This window comes from Cladophialophora immunda (genome assembly GCF_000835495.1).
Source record: "Cladophialophora immunda strain CBS 83496 unplaced genomic scaffold supercont1.1, whole genome shotgun sequence".
Taxonomy (NCBI): domain Eukaryota; kingdom Fungi; phylum Ascomycota; class Eurotiomycetes; order Chaetothyriales; family Herpotrichiellaceae; genus Cladophialophora; species Cladophialophora immunda.
In genome coordinates this window covers 1,855,241-1,881,010 of record NW_015622541.1, presented here as the reverse complement: position 1 = coordinate 1,881,010, position 25,770 = coordinate 1,855,241, and the positions used below count along the sequence as shown (strand labels likewise).

The following is a 25,770-nucleotide window of genomic DNA, read 5'->3' as shown; positions in this document are numbered from 1 at the left end:
GGCAGTCAAGGAACATAAATAAAGCGGAGGCAGTGTTGGAGTCATGACAGTATGTATGGACTACCAAGCGGGGAACCACGAGGCGCGTGTAGCCTGACCTGATTCACTGACTCATCCCCCCCCCGCGCCACAGCCTCATCAGCATTCTCGTCGATTCGAAACCGCTGATACGGAGCCTCGCCAATTACCTTGGAGATGGTTCTGCAGCGTCACTCGTCATAGGCAAGTGACTCTTGCGCCACAAAGTGGACAGTGCACTTAGCAACGCGCAAGAATCCCAATCATCTTCTCACTGATTCACGAACTGCAGCTTTAAGTGACTCATTTATAGGGGCACTTTTCCTGCCAGCAATCTTTAGATTGGCATTTCACCATCTGTTATGCTCCGTAACGAGCTGGGAGTGGATTCCCGAAAGGCTTTGGACGGGCCTTTCGCTCGCCTTGATCGAGGATCCGGATCGACGTGCATCACAAGGCCTCATGACCCAGGCTGGGGAGAAATGAGTACAACCGAGTCTCCTGCTCGGTTGTTAGCGACAGCAAAGGTTAGTCTCTTCATGGTGCATCTACCTCGGACAAACAGCATGTCGGATTGTTTCTTCGTTGTCTGTCAATGTGAGTCGCTCGTCGGAAAGACTTTTGCGCTGGTGAGAACCGACCTTGACAGTCTCTTCGCCGTCCTCTTCCTCCTCAATCGTGTAGATCGTCTCTTCGACGTCTCCGAGCACAAGATTGCAATGGCTGTCATATGCCTATGATGGACCGGTGCGTCAGTCTCAGTTCGCTGCTGACCCGTTGTGCGAGCATACATGTAGTCTTCCTTTTAGCTCTCGATCTCCACGTAGCCGGACAAACACAATCTCATCAAGGGAGAGACGGACAAGATCAAGTGGTTCGGACACCGCATTGGCACCTTCGTCCGTTGAGTCGGCCATGACGGGCTGGACTAATGGTAAGTGAAGTAAATACAACGTCGCCTGGTGGTATGGCTGTCGAAGAAATGAGAGTCCTGGCGACTAACTTGGAAAGGTTCAGCCCTGTCTTGCTGGACTTGGCGTCATTTGAAATTTGAGCTGTTTGGGGAATGCGAAATCCGCTCATCGCGTATCTCGCTCCCTTTCCACGCCAATTTCTCGACACTTTTTCAATGACTTAGCTGCCACTCTTTCCAGCTCCAGCTCGGGTCGCCGTCCATCTGCGGTGTATTGATGCATGGCTCGCTGCCTCTGGTGAGGTTAATCAATGGCTTCTCGCAGCCCTCACCTAGTCGGATTCCTCACTTGACCCTTCACATTCTTCGTCGAGGCACCCCATCCTCGGCGCATTGGGATGTAGGACTATGTTTTCCCAATGCTCGTTACCTACGTCGTTTCCAACGTCCATCCTCCACCAATGTCTCCTTTTCTCCCTTCATATTGCCGAACCAAACGACCCTGCTGGACGAACACGATGACCTTCCGCCGATAGAATATGGGGTTCAAGAGGTGCCGGCAGCTGATTCCACTCGTGGAGCCAGGAAACTGGTGTCTATGCAGGCCTTGTTGGAAGAAAACAATCCCGACCGGATACTGTTGGGACTGGTGACCCCTCAGATCGGGGACGATTTCATCGAGAATGCGGACGACCAGACCTTCGCACGTGCCATATGCGCATTGGACCCCGAACATTTCATTGTGCCTTATGGGAAGCTATTCCGCTACTTGAAGCCGAGTCTAGAGACTCAGCCGAAGTTTCGGATAGTCAGATCATTGGAAGAGCGTGTGGCTACATTTATCAACATCCTCGATTCCCTCGTCACTCAACGACAAAAACATGGCCATTCCCTGGGCCTCGACATCTATCGCCATCTGCTACGGTGCACCGCGGCAGCTGGGGTGGGATCATTTGCTAGAAATGTTTTCCGCAAAGCCATGAGAGAGGACGATATTGAACCTGACCTGGATTGTTATAATTACTTTATGGAGGCTCTCACTTGGAACGAAGCATATAACAGACACGAAAGATATCGATTGCGGATAGTCCGGCATAACATGTTTCGTCGGTCTTTGGAGACCAGACCGCTCGGATTCTTTGGTCATGGAGTCGCCTCTCCCAAAAATCCCAAAAATGAACAATCCATCAGGCTTGAAACACTGGGTATCTTCAACGAGCTCGTCAATCAGGGCTTGAACGGCAATGAAGCAACCTTCTGCAATCTCATGGTCGCGATGGGCCGTGAAGGAGACCTAGGCAGCGTCAAGAGCGTCCTCAAATCAGCTTGGAACATAGATGTCGATGCTCTGGACAAATACGACGAGGAGGAATTGGAGAGTCCGACATTTTATGAAGAGGGCTCACCCCTTCGGCCTTCTGCACGGCTGTTATTTACGGTAGTCCATGTTTTCGGCACGAACAATGAAGTTGCATTGGGAGGCATGCTTCTCGACTACATCTCGCGCAACTACAATCTGGAAATCCCGGAATATATCTGGACTCATTTACTGGAGTGGACTTTTGTACTTTCGATCCAGCACAGCAAGGCGAGGATCGAGAGAGGACACGGCGAAGGTCGCATTGCACGAAGAGCAGTCGAGTCGGTCTATCACGTCTTTCATAACGAACCATACAATGTCCAACCGAAAATCGAGGATTTGATCTTTCGGGTTAAGGCTCGATCTGAAGCGAGGAAGCTCTATAAGGCCGTCGAAGATCTCCGGCAGTGTATGGTCCTGCTCGAGGAAGAACGAACCCGCCTCTCCGAAATGCATGACCAAATCCGACAGCTTCTTGAAGACGCAGATTATCATTATATCTTCTATGATGGCTTGCCTTCCCCAGCATTCCTTGATCTAAAGCACAAATATGTGCTTGCTTCCCTTCAACTGGAGTGTCACATTCAACTCATATCTATTGCCGTGCGCAACACCATCAAACGTAAAGACTGGACGTCTCATGATGAAGGCACAGACTGGCCATACCGAGGTATTCCTAATATCATCGCAGAGTGGACAGATTGGCTGCCTAATATCATCCCCTATTACACGCCCACCGGTCACGTGTGTATTTGGGGAAGGGAGTCGAGGCACGCCGCCATTCAGAGTGCGAATTCCCTCCAGACGACAAGGACAGGCACAATGCGTATGCTCCTCGACTCTTATTCACCAACTCGTCTCCGGCATGCAGCAGGGTTCATTCATCGCGGGCCCACGGGCAACGCGCTGACTAAATTTCAAGACGAAGTCCGCAGTGATTCCTCGGGACGCCTGAGTGATTGGGTACTCCGGTTCGAGGCCGCTGTCCGTCAAGAGAGGTTGAACGATCGCCAGGTCGTGGGCGCGCAGGTACCCGGGCCGGATCATCACAGCGAAGATTGGAGGCCTTGGGGTGGAATTCCGGGGAAGGGGAAGACAGAGCGTGGGCGTCGGAAAAAGGCACCGGCGACAAGGGATGAGGAGCGTGATGAGGACGAACACGAAGAAGGGGAAAAGCAGAAGGCGTGACACGATGCCAGATTTTTGGATTGGCTGGGGTGTGATACAGGACGTGTAACAAGTGTAACATCATCCATCATGTGCGTACATATCGCAACAACTCCCTATGTAGGAACGCGGTAGGTTTAGGTTCTCGCAAAAGACAACCATTGCCCTCGTCAGGATGCTCCCTCTCAATCTCTCAAGCAGAAAAGCCAAATTGGATATCATGAACAAGCAAGAACCGTCAAAAAACCCTCCCATTGTACATCCCCAAGCCACCTGCGCGGATCTCCTGAAAAGACAATTTGATCTCTCTCCTCTCTGCGCGGAATCCTCGTCTGAAGCCTTTCCTTGGGGGGAATAAAAAATCGAAGCTAAGAATTTGTCTCCCGATTTACTGGTGTCACTTTGGGGTGGGCTTGTGCCCACGCTCAACCCGCAACAACTCGCTCCCTCCGTAAATCATTCACGACCATATACCTCCCTAATCCGATCCAGCCCCAGCGGAACCAGACCATTTGGGATTTATGTCCCCGAATCATGGCCTCGCGCGCCTTCCAGTAGCGGAATATGTCGCTCACAAACATCACCCGGTCTGCGGCGCTCTTGGGGCCCGTGGCGGTCTTGCCTTTCGCGTTCGTCGTCCCGAACACGTTGCCGAATATACTCTCGTAAATCCCCAGGAGGAGGGTGGGTATGGCGTCTAGTATAAAGGAGTACTTTCGTACAATGTTGATAGAGGGGAGGGTGTACAGCGTGACCGGGCAAGCGTAGCCGGAGTGGCCTTTCATGATTTTCTGCAAGAACAAGCAGGCCCCGTGGTACAAGGCGATGTGGTTGGGATGGCCCGAGATCCCGCCCTTGTCGAAGGTGATCAGGACGTCGATTGTTGCGCGGGGTCCGTCCGCCTCCTTCTGCGCCGGAGCCGGCGGGGTCGTTATGGACGTCCGAGAGGAGGATTTGGTGTGTTTCGAAGGGGCTGATTTGGATTTTCGTCGGTCCTTGTCCTTTTCCTTGTCGGATTCCGGTGTGGGTGTTGCAGGGGCCGCTGGAGCAGACGCCGTATTCAGGTGCGGCGCAAACGCACTGGCCAGCACGAGCGCAATGTCCTCCGCCTTCCATTCCTCCTTCATGCCGTCCCTGAACCTCTCGTCATCCAACACAAAGACGTCCTCCTTCCGCCTCAGTCCCAGTGTCAAGGCGGCCTTCTCCAATTCCTGTCTCCGTGTTGCGCCCAGACCTTCACTGTCGCCCGTGCTCATACATAGCACCTTTAAGTGGTTTTGAAGCGACGGGTGAGTGAGGGCTTGCAGGGCCGGCGAGAAAAACATGGACTCGTCGTCCGGGTGGGCGATGAGCAGGATGATGCGCTTGTTGCGGAGAAGGGCCGGCATAGGGGGGAGCATGGTCGAGGTGAGATGCCAAAGAGCAAAGATGAGGACGGGCAGGAGGGTCAACGTGACAATCGTTCCGAAGGCCATGTTGGAGGGGCTTGAGTCGCAGAGAGCTGTCGTAGATAGCAATAGTAGAAAGTCTCGGCCTCCCAAGGCACTGCGCAGTGGAAGAGAATATTGACGCAGTCCGGAGGAGGGGAGTGTTTCATCGCAAGTAGTCCTATGGGCAGCACAGAGTCGACGGCTGCAGCGGGCGAGGTTTCATGGTGGGAGGGTTCATGTGCGAAAAATTAAAGAGAAACTGGACAACAGACAAGACAGGCGACCCGGAAAAAATCGTCCCAAGCCATGCATGAACCGGTGGAGTTGCAGTTGAACACGAAAAAGCGGTAAAGGTGGCCAGATCTCAATTGACGGGATACATTGACGGTGCAATGGAAATGGAAATGAAGCGGCGTTGCAAGGGTGCATGTTGGATGGATTCGCTTCGCCCATATCACCCCACTTGGTCGCCAAATTAAATCACCCGCGAGATCGCCAGGAGATAGGTAGAGAGATGGCACGTGAGACAGTCACTCGCCGAAGACGACGATTATATTAACACATGTGGGAAGTAAACATCTTGATTCTCGTGCCTGTGAAGCATCGCTCCGAACCCGTGTGATCTAGCCAACGTCAATCTTACAACAGAGAAATGTGCCTGGTATTTTACATTAGATCAGTAGCCTACTCCGTAACACCAATCCTAGTGGACGCAGGCGATCTTGACAAGCACGGGAGTGGCTTTGCAGTGCGTGGGTGCGACGTCTACGACATTCCGGGTAATAACTTGCGGGCGAGGTTCTCAGAGAGGCTGTCGCTCATGTGTGGCAGCGACAGTGACCCTCTCTGACCGCGATTGGGGGAAGTGAAGAAATATACCTGAAGAAGAGAACTTGACAATCAAAGACTCTTGGAGCCATAGTCTCGGTAGACTTGAATTCAAAGTCGTGTCAGCAAAGGTTTCATTGAATGTCTGAACGTCAAGTGAGACCAACCAAAGCTGCTCCAAACTCCACCACTTCCAGTCCCAAAATGCACTTTCTTCGTGTGTGGCTTGTTGCCATTGTGGCCGTCCATCCGCAGCCTATGCCATAGAGTCATCCTTAACTTCCCAATATGCTGCAAATTCTCCTCTCGAGACTGTGATCCGCCATCAGAGGCGAAGACAATCTTGCGAGACTGGGCATACGATTCCGCCACTGCAGAAGATGTCAACAGCGTCGGAAGAAAATGCTCGCGTTGTCTGCCTGGTGACAAGAACACCAATCCCAGTGTCTAGTATCGGTATCTTGTCGAGTAATCTTTTGGCGAAACCACCAAACCCCTACCCTTTTTTGCGCCTTTGTAGATTGTTTCGATGATGTCGATAAGCTCTTGCTTGTCTTCGAGAACCCAGTTCAGCTTATTGTTGTTGCCTGTGCCGAAATCACACATCATGTGTTTGTTGCGGAAGAAGAACATGAGAGTCACTGGGTCGTAGAGCTCGTACATCTGTTTAAAGTCTGGAACTTGGTCGAGGTCGCAAACGTAGATGACGGCGAAGTTTTTGACTCGGTCGGCGATCTTGTAGAGGACTTCGTCTTGTCGCATGCAGTCGGGATCCCAGTCACGGCCGAAGCGGATGACCACAAGGCGTTCGTCTTCGGAGAGGATGGCCTGGTCGACGTGCCAGCCAGTGACTAGGTGGGGAATGACAACAGAACCCATGTTGGTGTCAACAAAGAGGATCGTCGGGAGATAGGGTCGTTGCGAGTGTCTTGTGGGATTTTGAGAGACAAGAGGATGCAAGTTCGACTGAAAACGAGAGACGGTTAAAGAAGCGCGCAACCAGAAGGTTGGAAGATTCAAGAACATGAGCCCCAGACTGCCCCTGCCACGAGGCTAGTAGGCGGCAGGCGGTGGCGCCTGGCTTGGCAGTGGCTGGTGTTATCGATAAGGACTTTTCCCCCGCGAAAATTTTGGGTGAGCATTCGAAAGGCCTCGCCTGCATACCACATCCTCTCAGTAGCGATCCCACCATCTTCTTGCTCGTGTTCATTGACGTCCGAGTACTATTCAGAGGGCTCAAAATCAAACATGGAGGCAGCTGAGCAGTCTAGTTCGAACACGGCCATTTCACTCCTACGAAAAGATTTGACCTCCGAGAACGTCCCACTTGCTCGACGCTTTCGCGCACTATTCTCGCTCAAACACGTCGCTTCGCAAACTCCTGGACCACAAGCAACAGCAGCAATAGAAGCAATCGCGGCCGCCTTTACCTCTCCCTCCGTACTCCTGAAACACGAGCTAGCATATTGTCTGGGACAGACCAGGAATCTAGCGGCAGTCCCGTTCCTTCGAGCGGTCCTCGAAAATCGGTCGGAGGATGCAATGTGTAGGCATGAGGCGGCGGAGGCGCTGGGAGCGCTGGGAGACTTGTCAAGTCTACAGATTATGAAACAGATGAAAGACGACGAGCGCGAGCCCGTGGTGTTAAGAGAGACGTGTGACATTGCAGTCGACCGCATCCATTGGGCTCATTCCGAGAGCCGGCAAAGCGAAAGCTTGAAGTCAAGTGACTTCGCCTCTATCGATCCTGCACCTCCTCTTCCTTTGGCTTCGGAAACGCCTTCAATCTCGTCCCTGCAGACGACTCTTCTCGACGCCTCATTACCCCTTTTCCAGCGATATCGCGCGATGTTCGCGCTTCGAGATCTCGCGTCCCCACCAGACCTCCCCACAGCAGAGTCCGCCGTCCACGCTCTTGCTTCTGGGTTCAAAGATCCATCAGCACTATTCCGACACGAGGTGGCTTTCGTGTTCGGGCAACTGTCCCATCCAACATCAATACCCGCATTGCTGGCTGTGCTGGAGGATACCAAGGAAGAAAGCATGGTTCGGCACGAGGCTGCAGAGGCGCTGGGCAGTTTGGGAGAAGAACCGGGGGTGGAGGATATATTGAGGAAGTTCTTGGACGACCCTGAGCAAGTGGTTCGTGAGAGCGTCATTGTTGCTCTTGATATGGCTGTGTACGAGAAGAACGGAGAAATGGAGTACGCCACCATCCCAACGGAGGTTGCTGCATAATTGCCTCAAAGCGTTGCATTTCAGACATCGATTGGCGTCCGCTCAGTTATTCTGCACATCCTTGAAACCGCACTCGCATCTGTAAAAAACGGTCGTTCCTTCGTCTGCGCTTCTTAGTTGCTTGGTATGATAGAACATTTCTGGTCGATGGCAGTCAGGGCACTCCCGGGAGATGACAGCCTCAACTTGCAGCTCATCGGTATTGATAGCTTGCACCTCGGAGTGCTTGGCCCGTAGAGGAGATGGGAAGGCACTGGGTTTTGATTTTGAGGTTATGATTTTGGACGAAGTGTCCTTGGTGTACTGGAAGCAATCGTCGCATTTGACCATGTCGTCTTTATATTCGCCTGGAACAATCCGCGGCAGAAGCGAGCCGCAGGCATCGCAGAACAAAAGGCTGCCTATGGCTACCATGATGAGATTCGAGTTGTTTGGAGAGATGGTGGCTGAATAAAAATTTTTTGATGCTGGCTGACTCCAAACCTCTGAGGGAACTTTGACATCTGGTTCCTGCAGCGGCGGCACCAATCCGGTAAGGGCGATCTCATATTGAAACCGCAGCTTAACCGAGCGGATCACCGTCTGGAGATCCCTTTCCCCAGCCTAACTAGTCCTTCTCAGCCTCTCCTTCATCTCCGCATGCTTGAGCGAAAGCCTTGCATCCAGACAACCCATCCACATACAACCGGCAGCCTGCGGTAGTTGTTGTGGACCATGAAAGTCATGGCGTGTGTCTTGACAGCAAGCCTCTCCAGTTTGACCACCCTACCGTCGTCGGCGGAGTCGTCGAGATAATCGCATTGGCGTACCTGTTCAAGATCAGTCATTCCCAGCGTCGAAATCATGGATCAGATGGGAGATACCATAGAGGTCGTCTCGAGGAGACGACCGCAAGATGATTCCCAAAACAGGCAGCTCTCGGTGGATCAGGCCTTGAAATACACTCCCATGACGATGTCGATTCTCCCAGCACGCGGTATGCCCACTTCACTCAAGAGTCGGTGTTGCGCTAATTCACCTCACAGACTGCATCCCTCTCCCACAACTTGGATGTTCTAATGACTCGCGGCTCACTTCTCCTTCCGAACGCCAGGCGGTATATCGAAGCGAACTCTACACACACGCGGCCAAGGAACGTCTTTCAGTCTTGCTCGATCCCAGCCGCCTATCTGAGATCAAGTTCCCTCGATCCCCAGTGCAAAATGAAAACTCTGTCAAGCCAGATCTGAATCCCATACAGAAGATGGTCCTCAAAATGTCCAAGGTTGATTATACTTGTCACTCCTCGTCAGCTGTATCTCAACGGACGGCCAAGAAGAAAACTCTCCAAATGCCCATAACCAAACCTGCCTCTACTGTTACCATCGAAATACCAAAACCGCCTCCGTTCTTCCACAGAGAGGACTACATCAATATGCAAGATACTCCAAAGCGGCGGAAACTGAGCGATCCTTCACTTCGCACCAAGCCAGCTTTGGCGACAATCTCCAAGAAACAAAAGGATGACCAGCTGTTAGCGAGCTTTGAGAATCAACTCGGCGAGATTTTCGAAACTCGAGATCAAATTGATCCTGACAACTCCACAGAGCGAGCAAAATCAACCAACGCTGTCTTTGACTTGCCGGATGAAGAGGACGACGCTGAGCCGCGACTTGCGATTGCCCTGCAGGAGAGACTTCAGTCGATCATGAGTCAACTTCTGAATTCTGATCGGTTAGGTGATGTTTCTCTGGAGTGTCTTCGGCGTCTCCAACGAATATGTGAACCAGCGATAGAAAGTGCACAGACAGTCAACTTGCAAATAATTTTGGATCCGTCGGATGAAGACATCTCCACTTGGTTGTCGAACCTTCAGAAAGCAGAAAGTGGAGCTACTTCAGCCTGCACTCTGATCTACACCGTCCTGGGTGCTTCTCAAAATGAAGACCTCGTCAATTCAGAAGCGCTACAATGGTTGCCCAACGTGCTCGTCAATTTATTCGAGAACTGTTTGATCCCCATCGTCGAGGCTCGCCCCGATGGACAAAGCGTCCAGCTCTTCAATTACGCATCTGCACACAGTGAACCTCTCAAACGTTTGTTGGATGTTGGCCGCAAACTCCTGGATCTTGTGACAAGGCTATGTGTGGATATCAAGGCAGCTGGTCCAATCGTCAATGCCGCCGAATTCCTGGCGGCGAAACTCATTTTCGTTCAAAATGCCTATAACGACAAAGCATCTGCACTTGGGTCTCAAGCGTACGAGCGGTTGAGAAAGCAAGCCATGGCGGCTGTTGCCAAACTGTACGCGGCCTTTCCCCTCGAACGACCGGCAATTTTGGACGAAGTCTTGACGTCCTTGGACAAGCTACCTTCAAATAGCAGGAGTGCAAGACAGTATAAGCTCGGGCCCGGCAAAAATATCCAACTGGTATCTGCTCTTTTCATGCAGCTCGTGCAGACTTCAGCTATGCAAACAGACATGAAAAGACGCAAATCACGGCGTCAACCCAGGAAAGGACTAGTGGATTCTGAAAGTTCAGACGAGAACGAGGAATCAGTCAGTGATATGGAGGTTGACTCCGCTTCCGCGGCCGATGAAACAGAAAAGGATCCGCTGTCAACATTGGGTGAGGTTGCACAGAATCTTCTGAATGACGCGTCAATGAGTGCTCAGCAAATTGTGAAATGGATGGTCGACAAGGCCTCGAAAGTCACCAAGACCGGCGATTCTCCTTACCGCAATATTCTCGACCTGTTTGTCGAAGACCTCACGCTGGTGCTCCCGTTGACGGATTGGCCAGCATCTGAATTGCTCCTCACCGTCTTGGCTCTACGCATGAAAAAACTTGCCGAGACAGACAAGTCGGCTTCTACGAAGAATATGGCTCTCGAATCCTTGGGGATTATGGGGTCTGCCATATCTCAGACTCGTGCGTCTGCTCGAAGCCTGCTTTCATCAATCATGAGAGAAGGAGAGTCCCACTCCACTACCATCGCTCAGGATCTGTCGGAGTCTGTCAAGGATCGACCACATTTCTCTCTTGAATCTCTCGAACTTGTGTCATCTCGTGGACCATTCTCCATCGTCCTCTCCTATCTGGGCCGGAAAACGGGAGAGAGCTTGAGAACCAAATCTGCGAAAGCATATTTCCTTCTGAAGTTCGCCACTCTCATTTATCAGGTCGTCACAAAGCCACGAGATGGAGACCGAGAGGTTGAACTAGACTCGAAGCTCACGGCCACCGTTTCGGCGATGCTGCAGCAGCTTTCTGGATCGACTGAATATAACGAAGCCGCTGATGATCATATCGAAGTTACTGATCAAGAAGCCCAGCTGGCCTACACGCTGAGCATTCTCAACGGGCCATTCTGTCGCTTGTTTCCCGAAATTGCCACGACGCTTAGTTCGTCGATCGACAGTGATCAGGCTCAAGTTCGCACTCGCAGCATAAAGAGCGTTGCAGCTATGCTGGAGATTGATTCTAGTCTTCTTGATTGGGTGCCAACTCTAGCAGATGCTGTTTTAAAGTGCGCTTCTGATGACTCCTCCATGGTGAGGGACTCTGCCTTGACCCTGATTGCCAAATTCATCATGCCCAGGCCTGTACTTCAGGCGAAAGCATTCAAAGTGCTTCTCAAATGCACTATGGACCCTAACGTCGGAGTTCAGAAAAAAGCCATGGCTCATTTGAAAGACGTCTATTTGAGGGAGGAGAGACACAACCTGAAACAGGCCATTGCCAACGAGTTTCTGCAACGGATTGCCGATCAAGAAAGCACCGTGGCTGAGCTTGCAAAAAAGATATTGGCAGAGATTTGGATCGATCCCCAATTTCCAATGCTGGATTCGGCGGCTGAGTCTGCACATCTGGACGTCGCGATTGAGGATCTCAAATCGCACATTGTCACATGCGTCGAAATGGATATTGCACGTCTAGCACCTCTCCTGAAGGAGTTCTTGGTTTGGAAGTTAAAGGACTCCAAACATATTGATCAAATCCGAGATCTTTGCGCCCGGATTGTCAAGAAACTCCTGGACGCCGCCAATGGCTCTGAGGTGGGACCGGCAGAGTTGACGACGCTTGTCGCATTCGTTGATGCTCGACCGGAAGCAGTGGTTCCGGCAGATCTAACGAGTTTGAAGAGCTATCTTAAAGTTGTGGCAAAGCAAGATAACATTCAAAAGTTCAAATCAGTCGTGGCCATATTTCGTCTGGTTCTGCCACATCTGTCCAGCACTCAAGCCCCACTGCTTCAGGAGGTTCAGATGGATCTTCTTAGAGCTGGTCATAAGCTTCTACAACGCGAAGTGGTGGAGGAGGTCATGTCTTGTCTGAGAAGCATTGATGGGGTCCTGCACGATACCATCAAGATTGTTAGGTACACGGTGTCACTAATACGGAATGTGCTACCCGCCAAAATTCCGCAGAAGTCGCTCGAGCAGGAAACGAACCTGGAGGAGCTGAAGCCGATTAGATATAGGAACACGTGTTTGCGGCTCCTCGGCGCCGTGGGGAAACATATTGATCTGGAGCGATTTGGCGGGGAATTTCGAAAAACCTTTCCTGCATACAAGGGTGGCTCGGTCGCAGGTTTTATTGCCGACTGCATTTGGGAAAATACCCTCAAAAGCTATGGTACTGAGACCCGAGTAAGGGCACTGGAGAGTCTCGGCCTAGTCTGTCAAGCATGGCCGGGCCAGTTCAACAAACGGTGTGTTCGGGAGACATTCTTCGAGGTCCTGGATGGAACGTCTTTCAGTGGCTTGAACAAAAGTGACGTTGAGAGAATGCAGATCACAGTGCTTGAGGTATTTCAAGAACTGTACGGGAAGCGGGCTGCGGTCAAAGAGGACGCGAAGAAAGGGGAGGGCGATGGGGAGATTCAGGCCTTAAAAAACATCGGCGGCGACAGCAAGACACGCGAGGATGACAGTGCTATTTCAACCATCACCAACGATCTGGTCGACCATCTCCTCCGCATTGCCATGTCCCAGACTGGTACCCAAGCGTTATTAGCAGCTCAAACACTGGCCAGCATCGACCACCAAGGCATGACGCACCCGAAACAAAGCACGTCGGCGTTTGTGGCACTAGAGACCAGCACAGATTCCCAGGTTGCTCGGGTCGCCCGGATTGCCCATGAGAACCTGCATCAACAGCACGAATCCGTCTGTGAAAGAGAGTATATTAATGCCGTATTCGCCGCATTCCGGTATCAGCATGAAGTGTTCAAGGATCCGCAAGGAGGGGTTGTTCCGGGATACACCGCCAAACTTGCACCGGCTTTTGCGATCATCAGCACCAGTGGCTCAAAGTACGTGAAGAAATTCATCAGCAACCTGGTTTCGAAACTCAACACTGAATACTCCAAGTTGAGTGTGGCTGAGAACGAACCGCCCGAACATCTGTTGTTTGTCCTGTTTGTGACCCAGAACCTGGCGTTCTTTGAGTATAAGAAGATGGATGAGCTACTGCATACTGTGCTACAGCTGGAGCTGGCGTTTAGCAGAAACGGTGGCGAGACTGCACAGGCGATCGAGACGCACCTCGGACCAGCCCCGGTCAAGCATACAGGGAATGAAGATAGCGATCTGGCTGCTACGGAGCCAGCGCCTCCTGCCATGGACGTGGATCCGGCCACGCTAAAATCAGTGACGACGGCTGCTTGTGCGATCACTTTGATCTCCGAGGTGAGGAACTTTTTGAAGAGACAGTACGGGATATCGCGAGATGTCAAGATGGCGATGCAACAGAACAAGCAAACCAAGGAGGCAGGAAGGGAGCCGGTGAAGGTGCATGGAATCACTGGAGAGAAATTCTGGCACAAGTCCAACGCAGTTCTCGAGTCGCTCGGCAGCACGAGTGCGATGATTGCAAGATGTCGCGAGTTTGTTGATCTCGTGGCGGTGGACGACGAAGTGAAGATTGCAGAGGAGGAGGCCGCAATCAACGCCATGATGGACGTCGCCCCGGACCAACCTACAACTGCGCAACGCGGTCGCAAGCGCAAGAGTGTCTCTGGATCAGTTGGGGGGACGCCGAAGAGGCCGCGCGGGCGAACCTCCAAGATTGGACATACACGACGATCAGCGAGTGTGTCGTCGTCGGTAGAGGATAATCCTGACGGCGATTTTGAGGGATGAGGCAGCATTTATGAATGACGACACTTGAACGGCATTTCTCTGGAGATTGAAAAGGCGACTTGAGGCCTGATGATACGATGGATGGGACAGAGGACGAGATGGTCACTGCGTTGCTACATGATACCCCAACAAAACTTTCGACTTTGAGGAACCAAGACGGGCGTTTGAAAAGGGGGGGGGGGGGGGAATGCAGGTAGATTGATATACCCGGGTAGAGCAACAATCAGGGAATCTCGTTGCGAAGAAGCGGGCATCGATCCAATCAAAGCTTGGGCGAGACTGGATCGAATCGAGTAAAAAGAGAAAAGAGGAAAAGGGAGCTGAGAGATTTGATAAGCGATACCAGCGTGACGGATGATGATGAGAAGGCAAGGGTTGGACCTGGATGTTCTGCCGCTCTTCCGATCGCGATGCCCAAGCACCGACTGCGCGAGATGGATGGGCGCTGTAGGGCATAACAAGCAGGTTGAGAGTGTCAGTACGCAGCTCAATCTTTTTCCCACTCGCTAATTAACTGGAATCGTGCCAGTCTCCGCTCGCCGCCTCCCGTTGCCCCCCATAAGCTCGCCGTCATTCCGTCATATCCACGTATAGCATCATATCCTATCTTCCGCCCATTTCTTTTTCCCCCCCTTCCCGCTTCTGCTTGCTTCTTGCTATCTTGCTTTCTTGTTTCTGAGTAGACAATAGCCCTTCGTTTCTTTCTTCGCGCAGTCACCACGACCGCAACCCGCTCCTTTCTGGATATCTGCCTCAGTCCTCACCATGAGGTAAACTGCCATCCTCCTCTCTCTCCTCGACAATGGAGGCCCTTCCTCGATTGGCCCGCAGCGGCCAGCGACACCTACAGCTCCGCCTGCGCCCTGTTCCTAATCTCCATATCTCTCCTCGACTGAAATCTACTCAGACGTTGAGAGCATGTCTGCAATCCTCAAGGTCCCTATCGACACTTCGAATAGCGCAATTACCTGCTAGAAATCCGCGCATTGGGCTGTCGAAGCTCCCCTCTCGTCTCATCTATCCTGCCCCTGTAGGGACAGTGCGATACATTTCCACCAAAGAGCTGCCTAACAACAAGGGACCCTTTGTCAGGTTCTGCTACCGCATCTTCGCATGGACCGGCATCTTCATCGTCTTCTCCGGTACATTGGTCCTCGCTTTCTTTCTCTACGATGCCTCCACATACCGCGAGGAACCCGATCCAACTGGCGACATCGCTGTGTCGGAAGCTGCACTGTCACCCAGAAGAGGAGGCCCCAAGAATTTGCCCATCGCAGAGGTGTTGGTGGATGACGAGGATTGTGACCACATGCGAGAGCAAAAGGACAAGCCAAAATTGGTCGTTCTTGGGACTGGCTGGGGGAGTGTCGCCATGTTGAAAGAACTACACCCGGGCGATTACCACGTCACTGTCGTCTCCCCGGACAATTACTTCCTGTTTACACCCATGCTGCCTTCTGCCACTGTGGGCACCCTTGAGCTGCGATCCCTGGTCGAACCCGTTCGCAGGATTGTCAATCGGTTGAGAGGCCATTTCTTAAGGGCTGAAGCTGTCGACATTGAGTTCACAGAGAAGCTGGTTGAGGTAGCCCAGGTGGATGCCGACGGTAACAGGCAACATTTCTATCTTCCCTACGACAAGTTGATTATCGGGGTTGGCTCCACCACCAATCCCCATGGCGTCAAAGGCTTGGAACACTGTAACTTCCTCAAGACCATAGAAGACGCGCGCCTCATCAAGAACAAGGTTTTGCGCAACCTCGAACTTGCCTGTCTGCCTACCACCTCTGACCAAGAAAGACGGAGACTGCTCTCCTTTGTCATCAGTGGCGGTGGCCCGACAGGTGTTGAGTTTGCCGCAGAACTGTACGACATGCTGAACGAAGACCTCCTGAAATCATTCCCCAGGATCTTACGGAACGAAGTGTCAGTGCACGTCATCCAGTCGCGAGGTCACATCCTCAATACTTATGACGAAGCCCTCTCGGTCTATGCCGAGAAGCGATTCGAACATGATCACGTCGAAGTCCTGACGAACTCACGAGTCAGGGAGGTCAAACCCGATCGAATCATCTTCTCACAGATGGAGGACGGGAAGCCGGTTACAAAGGAGCTGCCCATGGGATTTTGTTTGTGGTCAACCGGTGTCGCGCAGACTGAATTGAGCCGCAAGGTCGCCCAAAAGCTAGGCGAGTTCCAGAACAACCGACACGCCCTCGAGACCGATTCACATCTGCGGCTCCAAGGAGCACCACTGGGAGAGGTCTACGCCATTGGAGACTGCGCAACGGTCCAAAACAATGTCGCGGACCACCTCACCACTTTCCTTCGTGGCATGGCATTCGAACAGGGTAAAGATCCAGAGAAAATGCACATCACCTTCCAGGATTGGCGGAACGTTGCGCAAAAGGTGCGCAAGCGATTCCCCCAAGCAGCCGGCCATCTCAAACGCCTCGACAAGCTGTTTCAGGAATATGACAAGGATAAGTCTGGCACGTTAGATTTTGGCGAACTGCACGAACTGCTCGTCCAGATTGATTCCAAACTGACCTCTCTTCCCGCCACGGCTCAACGTGCGAACCAACAAGGCCAGTATCTTGGTCGGAAATTCAACAAGATTGCTGCCGCCATCCCCGGCTTCAAGGCCAACGAGGTCGACTTTGGCGACCTCGACGAAGCCGTCTACAAGGCCTTTGAGTATCACCACATGGGTTCGCTGGCTTACATTGGAAACGCCGCCATTTTTGATTTCGGCGGGCTGAATTTCAGCGGCGGGTTGATGGCCGTCTACCTGTGGAGGAGCATTTATTTTGCACAAAGCGTCAGTTTCCGGACGAGGATGTTGTTGGCGATGGATTGGAGCAAGAGAGCGCTCTTTGGAAGAGGTGAGTATCATGTTTGCGGCTTGGTGACTTTGAGCGAAAGCCTAGTACTGACGATTGGGCAGACTTGATGAGCTTTTGAACAGTCACCTCGCAATATACGGCCGCAGAGCGATGCACGGGAAGTGAAGACGACGGTGATCCTTGCGACCAGTGGATTTTTCTGCACTTCCGCAGCCGTCATCAATCCTTCGCCTGGATGGAGAAGCTCAGCGTTGGGTTAGATCGACAACCCCAATCAGCCCGGGGCGTTAAACTGTGTTAACGACTAGGGATGATTACTGATACTACTCGCCTGGAATGGTCAAGTTATTGAGTGAAAAGATGGGAGATGAGGGCCGGGGTTTCCGTCCAGAATCAGGACTATAGATTAGAGTAGTCGACACTAGAAGAGAGAGAGAGACACACACAAGCAAGTCCAGGAAAGACCCGAAAAATCCCACAAAGTTGGGATGATCGAAAGAGATACGACTGGAGACGGAAGAGAAAACAAGACAAAGAACACAGAGAGTGTGAGTCGAATGGCACATATTTTCCATCAGTGTATATCAAATCTTATGTTTATTCTTCTTGGTTGTATGTCCGGCCTCGGGGGAGAATAGAAGAGGATTGTATACAACGGACGTGCTGATTCCTGACGGGTTGGATGTTTAGTCAATGACCTCCCACTGAATCTGTCTTGGTCTTCAATCTCTGATCCCCCATGTTCAATCCTTATCCTCGGTTTCAGTCTCGGTCTCGCTGTCACTGTCACTGTCACTGTCACTGTCACTTTGGTTCTCGCTCTCGCTCTCGCTCTCACTTTCATCCTCACTACCCCCATCACTGGCTCTGGCCTCGCCCTCACCCTGGCTCACAAGATCCCGCGTCTCCCTACCGCCCACCTTGCCCTGCGGGTTCGCACGGCGGTCGACCTCTGTGAACAACCTCCTCTCGGCCTCCCACCGCGCGACGCTCTCGGCATCACCAGTCCGCGCCACGCGCGCCTCCACCGCCTCCACCAACCTGGCCATCTCGTCGTCGACCTTCCCAAACCCGGCGGTCCCGTGCCCGCTATGGCCCCTCAGCGTCTTTGCGACGGACAGCCACTCCCTGACCCCGGCCCGGGTGATGAGCGTCTCGCTCCCGCCCGTGATGCGCGTGGCGAGCTCGACGACGCGCAGGATCTTCTTCCGCACGGACTTGGTGCAGATGGGCGCAAGGTAGTGCGAGAAGAGCCTCGTAAACACCTGGGCGCGACGGAACAGGTCCATGTCCGCCTCGGTCCGGAGGGAGTGGAGGAGCAGGTCGAGGAAATGCTCGATTTCCAGCGCCTGAGCATTGACGTTTCCTCCGCCGGCGCCGCTGCTGCCCTGCTGAAAGTGCGCGGGGATGTCTGGGTCGTCGATCTCGGGTTCGGTGAGGAACGTCTCCTTGAGCCAGTAGGGCAGGACGTGTGACGCGGACCAGTGGGGTGCGCGCAGGAGGAAGGTGTTGGTCTTGCGGTAGAATGGGGACGACGGGTCGGCGACGATGGGGAGGAAGTGGATCGCTAGTTCTGCCACGATAGAAGGTGCCGGGGCTGTTGCTGGGGACGCCGACTTGGAGAAGCCATTGCTTCTAATCGTCTCGCACAGCTCGCCTAAGAGGAGGTAGAGCTGGGTCTTCTCCTCGTAGGTAGACTGTTGGACAGCGTGGATGACGTGTTGGAGAGTCTGGAACGCCTGAAGTCGGACTTCGGGCTCGGGGGAGATGAGACAGCGGATCAGATTGGCGAGGCGGCCGTTTTGGATTTCGGATTCGAAGTCGGGTTTCACCCAGCGATCGAGGCCGGCGAGAGATGCTGGGATAGCGGGCGGCGGTGGGAAGTCTTCCGCGAAATCCATGCCGGCGTGCTGACTTTGCTCTCGGCCAGGTGCACCGTCTTTGGGAGTCTCAGGCTGTTCTGTGCCCGCTTCACCAAGGTCTTCGTCTGGTAGAACAACATGTCTCCTCCGCTGTTTCTCAAATGCCTTTTCCAGCGCTTCTTTGGCCTTCTCATGCCCATCACATTGCTTCAATATCTCCTCCTTCAAGTGCATCATGACGCGATAATTCTCGCCTGCAGAGTCAAGGGCCGAGAAAAGCCTGGCGATCCATTCCGCAACATTCTTGATGCCCTTCTTGTCTTCCTTTTTCAACAGATGTACCCATTGCTCTGCCACGCAGCACGCAAGCAGACTCAAGGGTTTCGAGTCCGACAAAAGTTGCTGGGCTTGCTCGAGTTGATCCAGATACTTGACCGGTCGTTGAACAGTACGCGACATGCAGTTGTCCAGGAACTGAAACGTAACTAGCTCTGGCTGCCATTTCTTTGTGGCAGAAAGGCTCAACAACAAGGCATCAGTAGATCGGACATCGATGTTCAATACTCCCTTGTCAGTCAACACTCGTCTGAGAATAGGAAGCGTTCCTTTCGTAACAGGTTTGTCGGAGTCTCGCGCACAACGTCTGAGCAGTTGCACAACCAGTGACACTTCTTCTGATGCCGCTTTATGAAACCATTTTGTTCCAGGTGAGATGTATGCAATTTGCATAAGGTGCTCTATTTGGGCCTGTACCAAGTCCCTTGTTACTGAATCCAGAGCATCAGATTCCAAAGACTGGAGCCTTTTGCCCAAAGGCACCCCAAAATCAAATTTCGAACCCGCGGTTATCGAAGGTAGGACGTTGTGGTACGCAGCTATGGATTCGAGAACTAATGCGCGGACTTGCTCGTTTTCGTCTTGCAGCGTCTGAAGTGTGGTAATAATATCCGAAAGAGGCGGGATACGCTCGACAAAAAGACTGATCAATTTGCGGGATGCTTGCTGCCATAAATGGGACTCGGACGGTGCCTTGTCAAAGACTTTCAGAACCGACTCAAGCTTTTGGAAAGCCACCGTCAACAGTCGCGTCGCAGAGATGGTCATGATATCTTCGTTCATTCGCAGGCACTTTCCGATCGTACCTCGTTCGAGTGGGCGTGGGAGGATGCTTTCTATAACGACCGACAAAGGGGGTGGAGTCAATGGCAGCTTTTCATCCCACCCACAGTTCGGGGGCACAGGTAGCTGAACCACAGAGAACAAGAATGCGAACTGCCCACGCCATCTCGGGTCATCTCCCGGTGGAACGAGGAATTTCTGTTTTTTAGTGAAATAGTCGGCCACAAGTTCAGCGGCAGCGTTGAATATCGCCACGATAAGATCAGCTTGCAGGACATCGCTTTCGGGTCTTAGGGTTTGGATGAAGGTCGAGATTGCCCCATTTTTGACTGGCACCTTCTCGGAATAGTCGTCAAAGTAGAAAGGAGAGTCCAGACCCAGATTGATCATGTTCTCGTCTTCTCCAAGAATCTCGGGGTTTGTGCCGGAAGGATACCATCCTGACTGGGCAAGTAACACTCCCTTTGGGGTCGTGCAAACTTGCAACAGCAGCTGTTGAAGAGCATCCCGCACTTCCACTGAAGGGCCACCGGATTCTCCGGTCGTGTAGTCGTACAACTTGGCGAGCACCGACAGGACACCAGAGTTGAAAGTTCGAACCTTGACTTGCCTGCTGAGAGTCCCGTCGCGGATAATTGACCTCTCTAAGCTCTTCAAGGTATTGATGACGGACTCCGCGGGCAAGGTAGACAAATGGCGAATTGCCAAGAAGATCGTTTTGCCATGTGTAATGAACTCGGACTTGGAAGAAGGGTCAAGGTACTTCAGATTTGCCAGAACGAGGTCCAGAGCCGCCTGGTATGTGGCGAACGAGGCGCCCTGCGCCACTGCCGCCGGCGTCTGGCTCAGAATGCCATCAAGGCGCCGGTAAAGGTAGTCGCGTCGGCTGAAGACATTGCTTGCAAGGGCACCACCGTCAAAACTGACGATCTCTGTCAAGAGCTGGAGACATGGTGTGATGAGATGTTCCTTAGACCTTGGTGACGACAAGGCTCGATCGATCATTCGCAACTGGTCTCGTTTGAGCAGGCTGTGGCACAGGGAGATCCCGAAGTCGCGGAAGTCGACATGGGTGGAGATCGTCTTGAGAAATTGCGTGAGAGAACGAGGAATGGCGGCGAGGGCGGCTTCAGCGTTGGTCTGACTGGCATTGGACCACGCCGACAAAAGATCGGGGAAGTCAACTTGCTCATGTGAAGCTGAGGATTGCTCCTCACAGTACTTCTTCAACGCCCTCAACTGGCGAGCCCGGTCGGGAGAGTCTTCGTTGCTAAGGTTGGAGAGAAATTCTGTGAATCGGTCGACCGCTATGTCTGTTAACGAACCGGACCCCTCACATACTTGTCACTCATAGCGTACCTGCTTTTATGTCCTCTGGCGACAAGGACGGCGGGAATTGAAGGAGTTGGTGAAGATGATCTGAGCTGTTGATGGCACTTGTACGCGAGAGGATACCGGCTTCCACCTTCCTCCGCTTCCGTGACCGTTCTTCACCGACACCTACAGACATGATGGGATCATGTCGGACACCAAGTCCAGCTTGGAATGGAAAGGCTTGCACATAATACAAAGGACGTCCAGGTAAAAATTAGAAGGTGGGTGCAAGCAGTCACGTGGTAGTCTAGTTTGGTGCTTAAGTTTATTTTGGGCTTAGGCTGCGAGGTTCCACTATGTGATTGGTCGTCTAATATCTTGATGGCCCACCTCAGCACATACTCCACAGGACCCTGAAATGCCACACAATTGCACTTCCAAACTCCAAAATACTTCTCTCGTTTGTTCTCAACAGCAAAAAAACATTAAATCCATCACTAATGGATACAAAAAAGCCCATTAAGGTCGTGCCCGGAATCTTGATTGGTCCAGATTAGCCCCACATTGGTCCACACATATCAGATCCTCAGAAACTTACCGAACCGGGGTTAGCGGAATGCTCTGGAGGTCAGAATCCGCTGTGCTAACCTCTACACTACACAACCAGAAGTAAGGCAAAGTGTGTGATTGAAATGTGCCAGAATTTGGCGGCTTTAAAATATAACCTATCATTTAAGTTTGGGACCAGGGGGGATGGGCTAGCCTATGGGAGACCATCAGGCTTACTAGGCTCTCCCGTGGCGCAAAGCATCACGGAGCTCGCCGGGTTGCATCAGACGCCCAAAGAAACGTAGCTTTGGGGTTGGATTTGATCACAAATTTAAAGAGCCCCGCCGATTGTCGCCGGTGGCCACCATCCCGCAACTTCGTGCATATGCAAGCACCTCGCGGTCCTCACCACCCACCTCCTCGTCAACAGACCTATTTCAATCTCGCACTCTCCTTCACATTGGGTTAAAGGCCAAAGGCCGGCCTTTGTCTTATGCTAAAAGTTTCTTCACCATACTAACCGCTGTGGATCCCTTTCACCTCATCTCTCACGAATTGTTTTGTTCTGTCAAGCCAGCAACTTCTAAATAGTTGCAGGGGATGGTCTATCGATCTGTTGCCTTAGTCAAGCCGCAGATAATCCTGGATGCACAAGTAACACTGTGAGCGGGGGGCCCTGAATACCAATACCGAGATCGTCCTGCAGTTTTTCGACTATCAGGACCGACGCCACGCAATGGATACTGATGGGCTGAATAGCTATGTGCCGATTTGGCCATCTGCTGCCTCTATAGATAACGAATCAGGGCTCAAAAAGGCAGAAGGCACTGTGAACAATGTGGGAGGAGGCTCTTAGGATATCTAGTCTTCTGCTCTCACAAGAAGTAAGTATAGGGCAACATATCCCGCTAGTCTTCCACGCCACAGCCTTGTCTCCTGACAACCTCTGTACGCAGCACCTATCCTGCCTAAACTACAACACTCGTCTGATTTACGCAGGGACTGTAAGGCATCTATGGCAGAGATTCGTGACAGCGAGAATGCTGTTTGAGGTCTCGGCGACTGGACCTCCTTTAGCAGCAATCAATGGAGATCTCTAGGAGGATCTTTAACAGGTTTAAACTGTCTTTGCCTATATTCCCTGCACCATAACCTCCGGATGAAGGTGGAATCCCGACAATTGAAGCAATGAGGGCTGCACCAGGCATCGCGGATGATTGTCTTCATATGATTACAATGCAATGGCAGGATTTGGGGGGTATCTTCTGTCCATAGTGGTATTCGCGCGTAAAGGACTGGCCTTGCTCCCAGAGAGAACGCTTATGCATAGCAGCTCCATGCAATCGTTGAGACGTTGCTAGTTCTATAAATCCGAGTATAAACATATGGATTCGAGGCGATTATGTGGTGATACCGCTTTACAGAGAGGCTGAAAGTCTGGATCTCAACAGTACTGTTGCTGCAATGACATTGGGCATCTGATTTCTTTGGAACATACAGTAAAACATCAGATCCTAAAAAAAAGGTTGATAATCTCTATATCTTCAGATGCCGTTGTCTCCTGCCGCCTCTCCTTTGACACAGTTGGAACTTTAGAGTGCAGTGCGGATGTTGACAATTCTCCTAAAAACCGTTGATCTCTGTCCTCGGGAAGGCGATCAAGCAGTGTCCTCGTTAGTGTTACAGGCCGATCCGCGGGACAGGTTCAGGTATGTATCCAAACGATTAGTCCCCTGTGACAGGCTGCAAGTAAATAGAAGAATCCGTACAATTGCCCAAGCGTTATTGGTTCAATAGCAGATTCTGCATGAAAGCCGCACGGAAGACTGCTGCGATATCAATTCTAACTGGAAAAGAAACCATAATCGTAATGACGCTAATGACTTTGCCGGTATCTGTCCACTTGGGAAGAACCCTAGGTGTTCCAAGTAGCGATAAAGGACCGCTTCGTCAAAGTCGCCAGGATTTTAACGATATCCATCAGGTCCGTCTTTGCCCTGCCCAGCGTACGAGGGATCATCTCGGCTATTTAATAGGGTTATTTTGCCTCGACTTGCTGGATTGACATATGAAGTCCCTTCTCGATTGCCTTCCACATCCGGGTGATTCGAGAAAAAGCGACTTGCGCCTACCCCTTTTGTCAGTCCACGACCACACTTCCGCTTCCTCTGCTAAGGCGTTGCTTTTTGATCGGTAGTTGGGCTGATGAGTTCGATTCAGTGGTAGTTCCATGCGAGAGGGGATGTGGATCCTGTCGGGCCATATTGGACCACAATGGCGTCCCGCTGGGCGGTGGCGCAGGGGGTGAAACCAAGCCGTATTTGCCGAACCTAGATTTCACCACAAAATGCGAGCGTGCTGGGACTCTGGAAAGAGTCCACAATGCTCTGTAGCACCGTACCTGCCTCACCTCACCCCTTGTTGTTGATGGCCTAGCTGAATTTCAGCTCTCTTCCTTCTGGCCCAATACACAACCTTTTGCCATATACTGGTTTCTGGACTCTCGTAATTGGCGTGGAGTCCTCTCATCCCCTCGCCCATCAATTGCTTCGTTAAACCACCGTCTCTGCCCGCCTCCCCTTACCTGCAACTTCTGTATGGAGATAGAATCTGAACGCCGCAAGCAAGGATAGCCACGCGAAGGCCGTAGCAGGTGGCTTATCCTGCTCCAAGCCTGGAACGCAATCGCAGATATCGTTAGGCGAATTCTGTCTGGATGGGTAGGTTTTCCCGGGCCTTGCGGGTAAGTGTTGGTGCTTCTTCATTGACCCTGCTGTCGTTATTCCTGGCTCCCTGCTCTTGTGTAGGCTTGAATGACTGAACGATGGTAGGTCCGTTCCTATGAGCGCGCTTGACCTTGATCTTGTGCGATTTTTGCTTTATCGGCTTTTTCGTTTCGTTGGACGTTGGCCAACGGATACTGGAGATGGATCTGATGGCTTCCAGTTGGGGAGAAGTACGGAGTATGAGCTCCCACGGAATAAGATCTACAATACGAGTCAGTTCAAACTAGCGGTCATATGGCCTCAACCCAGCCGTTGAGTGCTTCTGGTGCGCAATGAGCAGTACAAAGGTCTCTGTGTCTCTCTCTGCTGGATGCATTCACTTACAGGTCCCGGATGCTCCAACGTGCGCAAGCACCTCATTGATCCCTCTGAGATTCCTGGAACAAATCTTCTGATAGAATGCAATGGGCTTTCCTTGGCATCTCTTGAGATGGAGAAGGCACACACTGACTATTGGAGACTGACCTGTGTTAAGAGTGTTAAGGTGCTAGTGAGGTGAAAGTGAAGCGAAAGGGTAGGTAGGGCGGGGCCTGTTTGCATATAATTTTGGAATCTTTCTCTTTCACACATTCTCTTTCTCTCTTTCTCTTTGCCAGATTCAAATCGAGACACTGTAAGTACCTTATTCCCCATCCCCTTGCAGTACTTTTGGTTTCTCGAGTGCCTTTGCTCTCTATTGGTTCCAGTGACTCTGTCCACTCCTGCTCGGATTCGACGGCGACAAGCCATTGAACACCAACACGCAGTTGAACAACCTTCCGCCAATTCCTCAGGATATCCTCTAAGTTCCATCAGAACCATCAACGCCTCATAAAGTCCCATCGACTCCTCTCCCCTTGTGCTCTCGTCGTTTCCGTCGGCCCTGTCCCCTCCTCACCTCTCACGATGCCGACTCACCAACAACAAATCACATACAACCGACAGAACGCAGTCAACCCCCCGGCCTGTGAACATCCCAGGCCATCCCATCAGTGCCTCGGCATATCCAGTCGATTGTGTTATGCTTCATCCGATCCCCGTGTTCATCTTTTCCATCCCAGCCTTGAATACAAAAGAGGAGGAGTGCATTACTGACCTCAAGGACAGCACCAGCCCCCGCCACAGCAGCAACAGCAGCACTAGCACCAGCACCAGCACCAGCACCAGCACCAGCACCAGCACCAGCACCAGCACCAGCACCAGCACCAGCACCAGCACCAGCACCAGCACCAGC

The 25,770-nt window shown here is 52.1% G+C and overlaps 9 protein-coding genes across 9 annotated transcripts; 4 read left to right on the top strand and 5 right to left on the bottom strand.

Moving 5' to 3' along the window:
* Window positions 1-9: 9 nt before the first annotated feature.
* On the bottom strand, window positions 10-983 carry PV07_00537 (uncharacterized protein). Its single transcript, XM_016386997.1, has 4 exons — window positions 810-983; window positions 660-752; window positions 571-607; window positions 10-519 (listed from the first exon to the last, which is right to left on the bottom strand). The coding sequence occupies exons 1-4, from the start codon at window positions 933-935 to the stop codon at window positions 479-481; spliced, it is 297 nt and encodes a 98-aa protein (XP_016253925.1). The 5' UTR covers window positions 936-983; the 3' UTR covers window positions 10-478.
* A 135-nt stretch (window positions 984-1,118) lies between these two features.
* On the top strand, window positions 1,119-3,688 carry PV07_00536 (uncharacterized protein). The gene has a single exon (XM_016386996.1). The coding sequence runs from the start codon at window positions 1,209-1,211 to the stop codon at window positions 3,477-3,479; it is 2,271 nt and encodes a 756-aa protein (XP_016253924.1). The 5' UTR covers window positions 1,119-1,208; the 3' UTR covers window positions 3,480-3,688.
* PV07_00535 (uncharacterized protein) lies at window positions 3,475-5,262 on the bottom strand. Its single transcript, XM_016386995.1, has one exon. It carries the CDS (start codon window positions 4,931-4,933, stop codon window positions 3,884-3,886), a length of 1,050 nt encoding a protein of 349 aa, XP_016253923.1. The 5' UTR covers window positions 4,934-5,262; the 3' UTR covers window positions 3,475-3,883.
* A 189-nt stretch (window positions 5,263-5,451) lies between these two features.
* PV07_00534 (mitosis protein dim1) lies at window positions 5,452-6,715 on the bottom strand. The gene is made up of 2 exons (XM_016386994.1): window positions 5,884-6,715; window positions 5,452-5,820 (listed from the first exon to the last, which is right to left on the bottom strand). The coding sequence occupies exon 1, from the start codon at window positions 6,593-6,595 to the stop codon at window positions 6,164-6,166; it is 432 nt and encodes a 143-aa protein (XP_016253922.1). The 5' UTR covers window positions 6,596-6,715; the 3' UTR covers window positions 5,452-5,820; window positions 5,884-6,163.
* Window positions 6,716-6,878: 163 nt separating this feature from the next.
* PV07_00533 (deoxyhypusine hydroxylase) lies at window positions 6,879-8,288 on the top strand. The gene has a single exon (XM_016386993.1). The coding sequence runs from the start codon at window positions 6,965-6,967 to the stop codon at window positions 7,952-7,954; it is 990 nt and encodes a 329-aa protein (XP_016253921.1). The 5' UTR covers window positions 6,879-6,964; the 3' UTR covers window positions 7,955-8,288.
* Window positions 7,997-8,368, bottom strand: PV07_00532 (uncharacterized protein; the record flags this gene model as incomplete). The annotated part of the gene is made up of 1 exon (XM_016386992.1): window positions 7,997-8,368. One exon carries the CDS (start codon window positions 8,366-8,368, stop codon window positions 7,997-7,999), a length of 372 nt encoding a protein of 123 aa, XP_016253920.1.
* A 204-nt stretch (window positions 8,369-8,572) lies between these two features.
* Window positions 8,573-14,256, top strand: PV07_00531 (uncharacterized protein). The gene is made up of 2 exons (XM_016386991.1): window positions 8,573-8,930; window positions 8,980-14,256. Exons 1-2 carry the CDS (start codon window positions 8,798-8,800, stop codon window positions 14,079-14,081), a joined length of 5,235 nt encoding a protein of 1,744 aa, XP_016253919.1. The 5' UTR covers window positions 8,573-8,797; the 3' UTR covers window positions 14,082-14,256.
* Window positions 14,257-14,678: 422 nt separating this feature from the next.
* PV07_00530 (uncharacterized protein) lies at window positions 14,679-17,667 on the top strand. The gene is made up of 2 exons (XM_016386990.1): window positions 14,679-16,966; window positions 17,029-17,667. Exons 1-2 carry the CDS (start codon window positions 14,884-14,886, stop codon window positions 17,043-17,045), a joined length of 2,100 nt encoding a protein of 699 aa, XP_016253918.1. The 5' UTR covers window positions 14,679-14,883; the 3' UTR covers window positions 17,046-17,667.
* Window positions 17,489-21,452, bottom strand: PV07_00529 (uncharacterized protein). The gene is made up of 2 exons (XM_016386989.1): window positions 21,268-21,452; window positions 17,489-21,215 (listed from the first exon to the last, which is right to left on the bottom strand). The coding sequence occupies exons 1-2, from the start codon at window positions 21,416-21,418 to the stop codon at window positions 17,671-17,673; spliced, it is 3,696 nt and encodes a 1,231-aa protein (XP_016253917.1). The 5' UTR covers window positions 21,419-21,452; the 3' UTR covers window positions 17,489-17,670.
* Between the last annotated feature and the right edge of the window lie 4,318 nt (window positions 21,453-25,770).

Coding starts and splice junctions, on each gene's coding strand:
- PV07_00537 (XM_016386997.1), bottom strand. CDS start 935: ATGGCCGACTCAACGGACGAAGGTGCCAATGCGGTGTCCGAACCACTT. Junction 753..809: donor AGCTAAAAGGAAGACTACAT/GTATGCTCGCAC, acceptor GGTCCATCATAG/GCATATGACAGCCATTGCAA. Junction 520..570: donor CGACATGCTGTTTGTCCGAG/GTAGATGCACCA, acceptor ACAACCGAGCAG/GAGACTCGGTTGTACTCATT.
- PV07_00536 (XM_016386996.1), top strand. CDS start 1,209: ATGCATGGCTCGCTGCCTCTGGTGAGGTTAATCAATGGCTTCTCGCAG.
- PV07_00535 (XM_016386995.1), bottom strand. CDS start 4,933: ATGGCCTTCGGAACGATTGTCACGTTGACCCTCCTGCCCGTCCTCATC.
- PV07_00534 (XM_016386994.1), bottom strand. CDS start 6,595: ATGGGTTCTGTTGTCATTCCCCACCTAGTCACTGGCTGGCACGTCGAC.
- PV07_00533 (XM_016386993.1), top strand. CDS start 6,965: ATGGAGGCAGCTGAGCAGTCTAGTTCGAACACGGCCATTTCACTCCTA.
- PV07_00531 (XM_016386991.1), top strand. CDS start 8,798: ATGGATCAGATGGGAGATACCATAGAGGTCGTCTCGAGGAGACGACCG. Junction 8,931..8,979: donor GTCGATTCTCCCAGCACGCG/GTATGCCCACTT, acceptor TTCACCTCACAG/ACTGCATCCCTCTCCCACAA.
- PV07_00530 (XM_016386990.1), top strand. CDS start 14,884: ATGGAGGCCCTTCCTCGATTGGCCCGCAGCGGCCAGCGACACCTACAG.
- PV07_00529 (XM_016386989.1), bottom strand. CDS start 21,418: ATGTCTGTAGGTGTCGGTGAAGAACGGTCACGGAAGCGGAGGAAGGTG. Junction 21,216..21,267: donor GCCAGAGGACATAAAAGCAG/GTACGCTATGAG, acceptor TAACAGACATAG/CGGTCGACCGATTCACAGAA.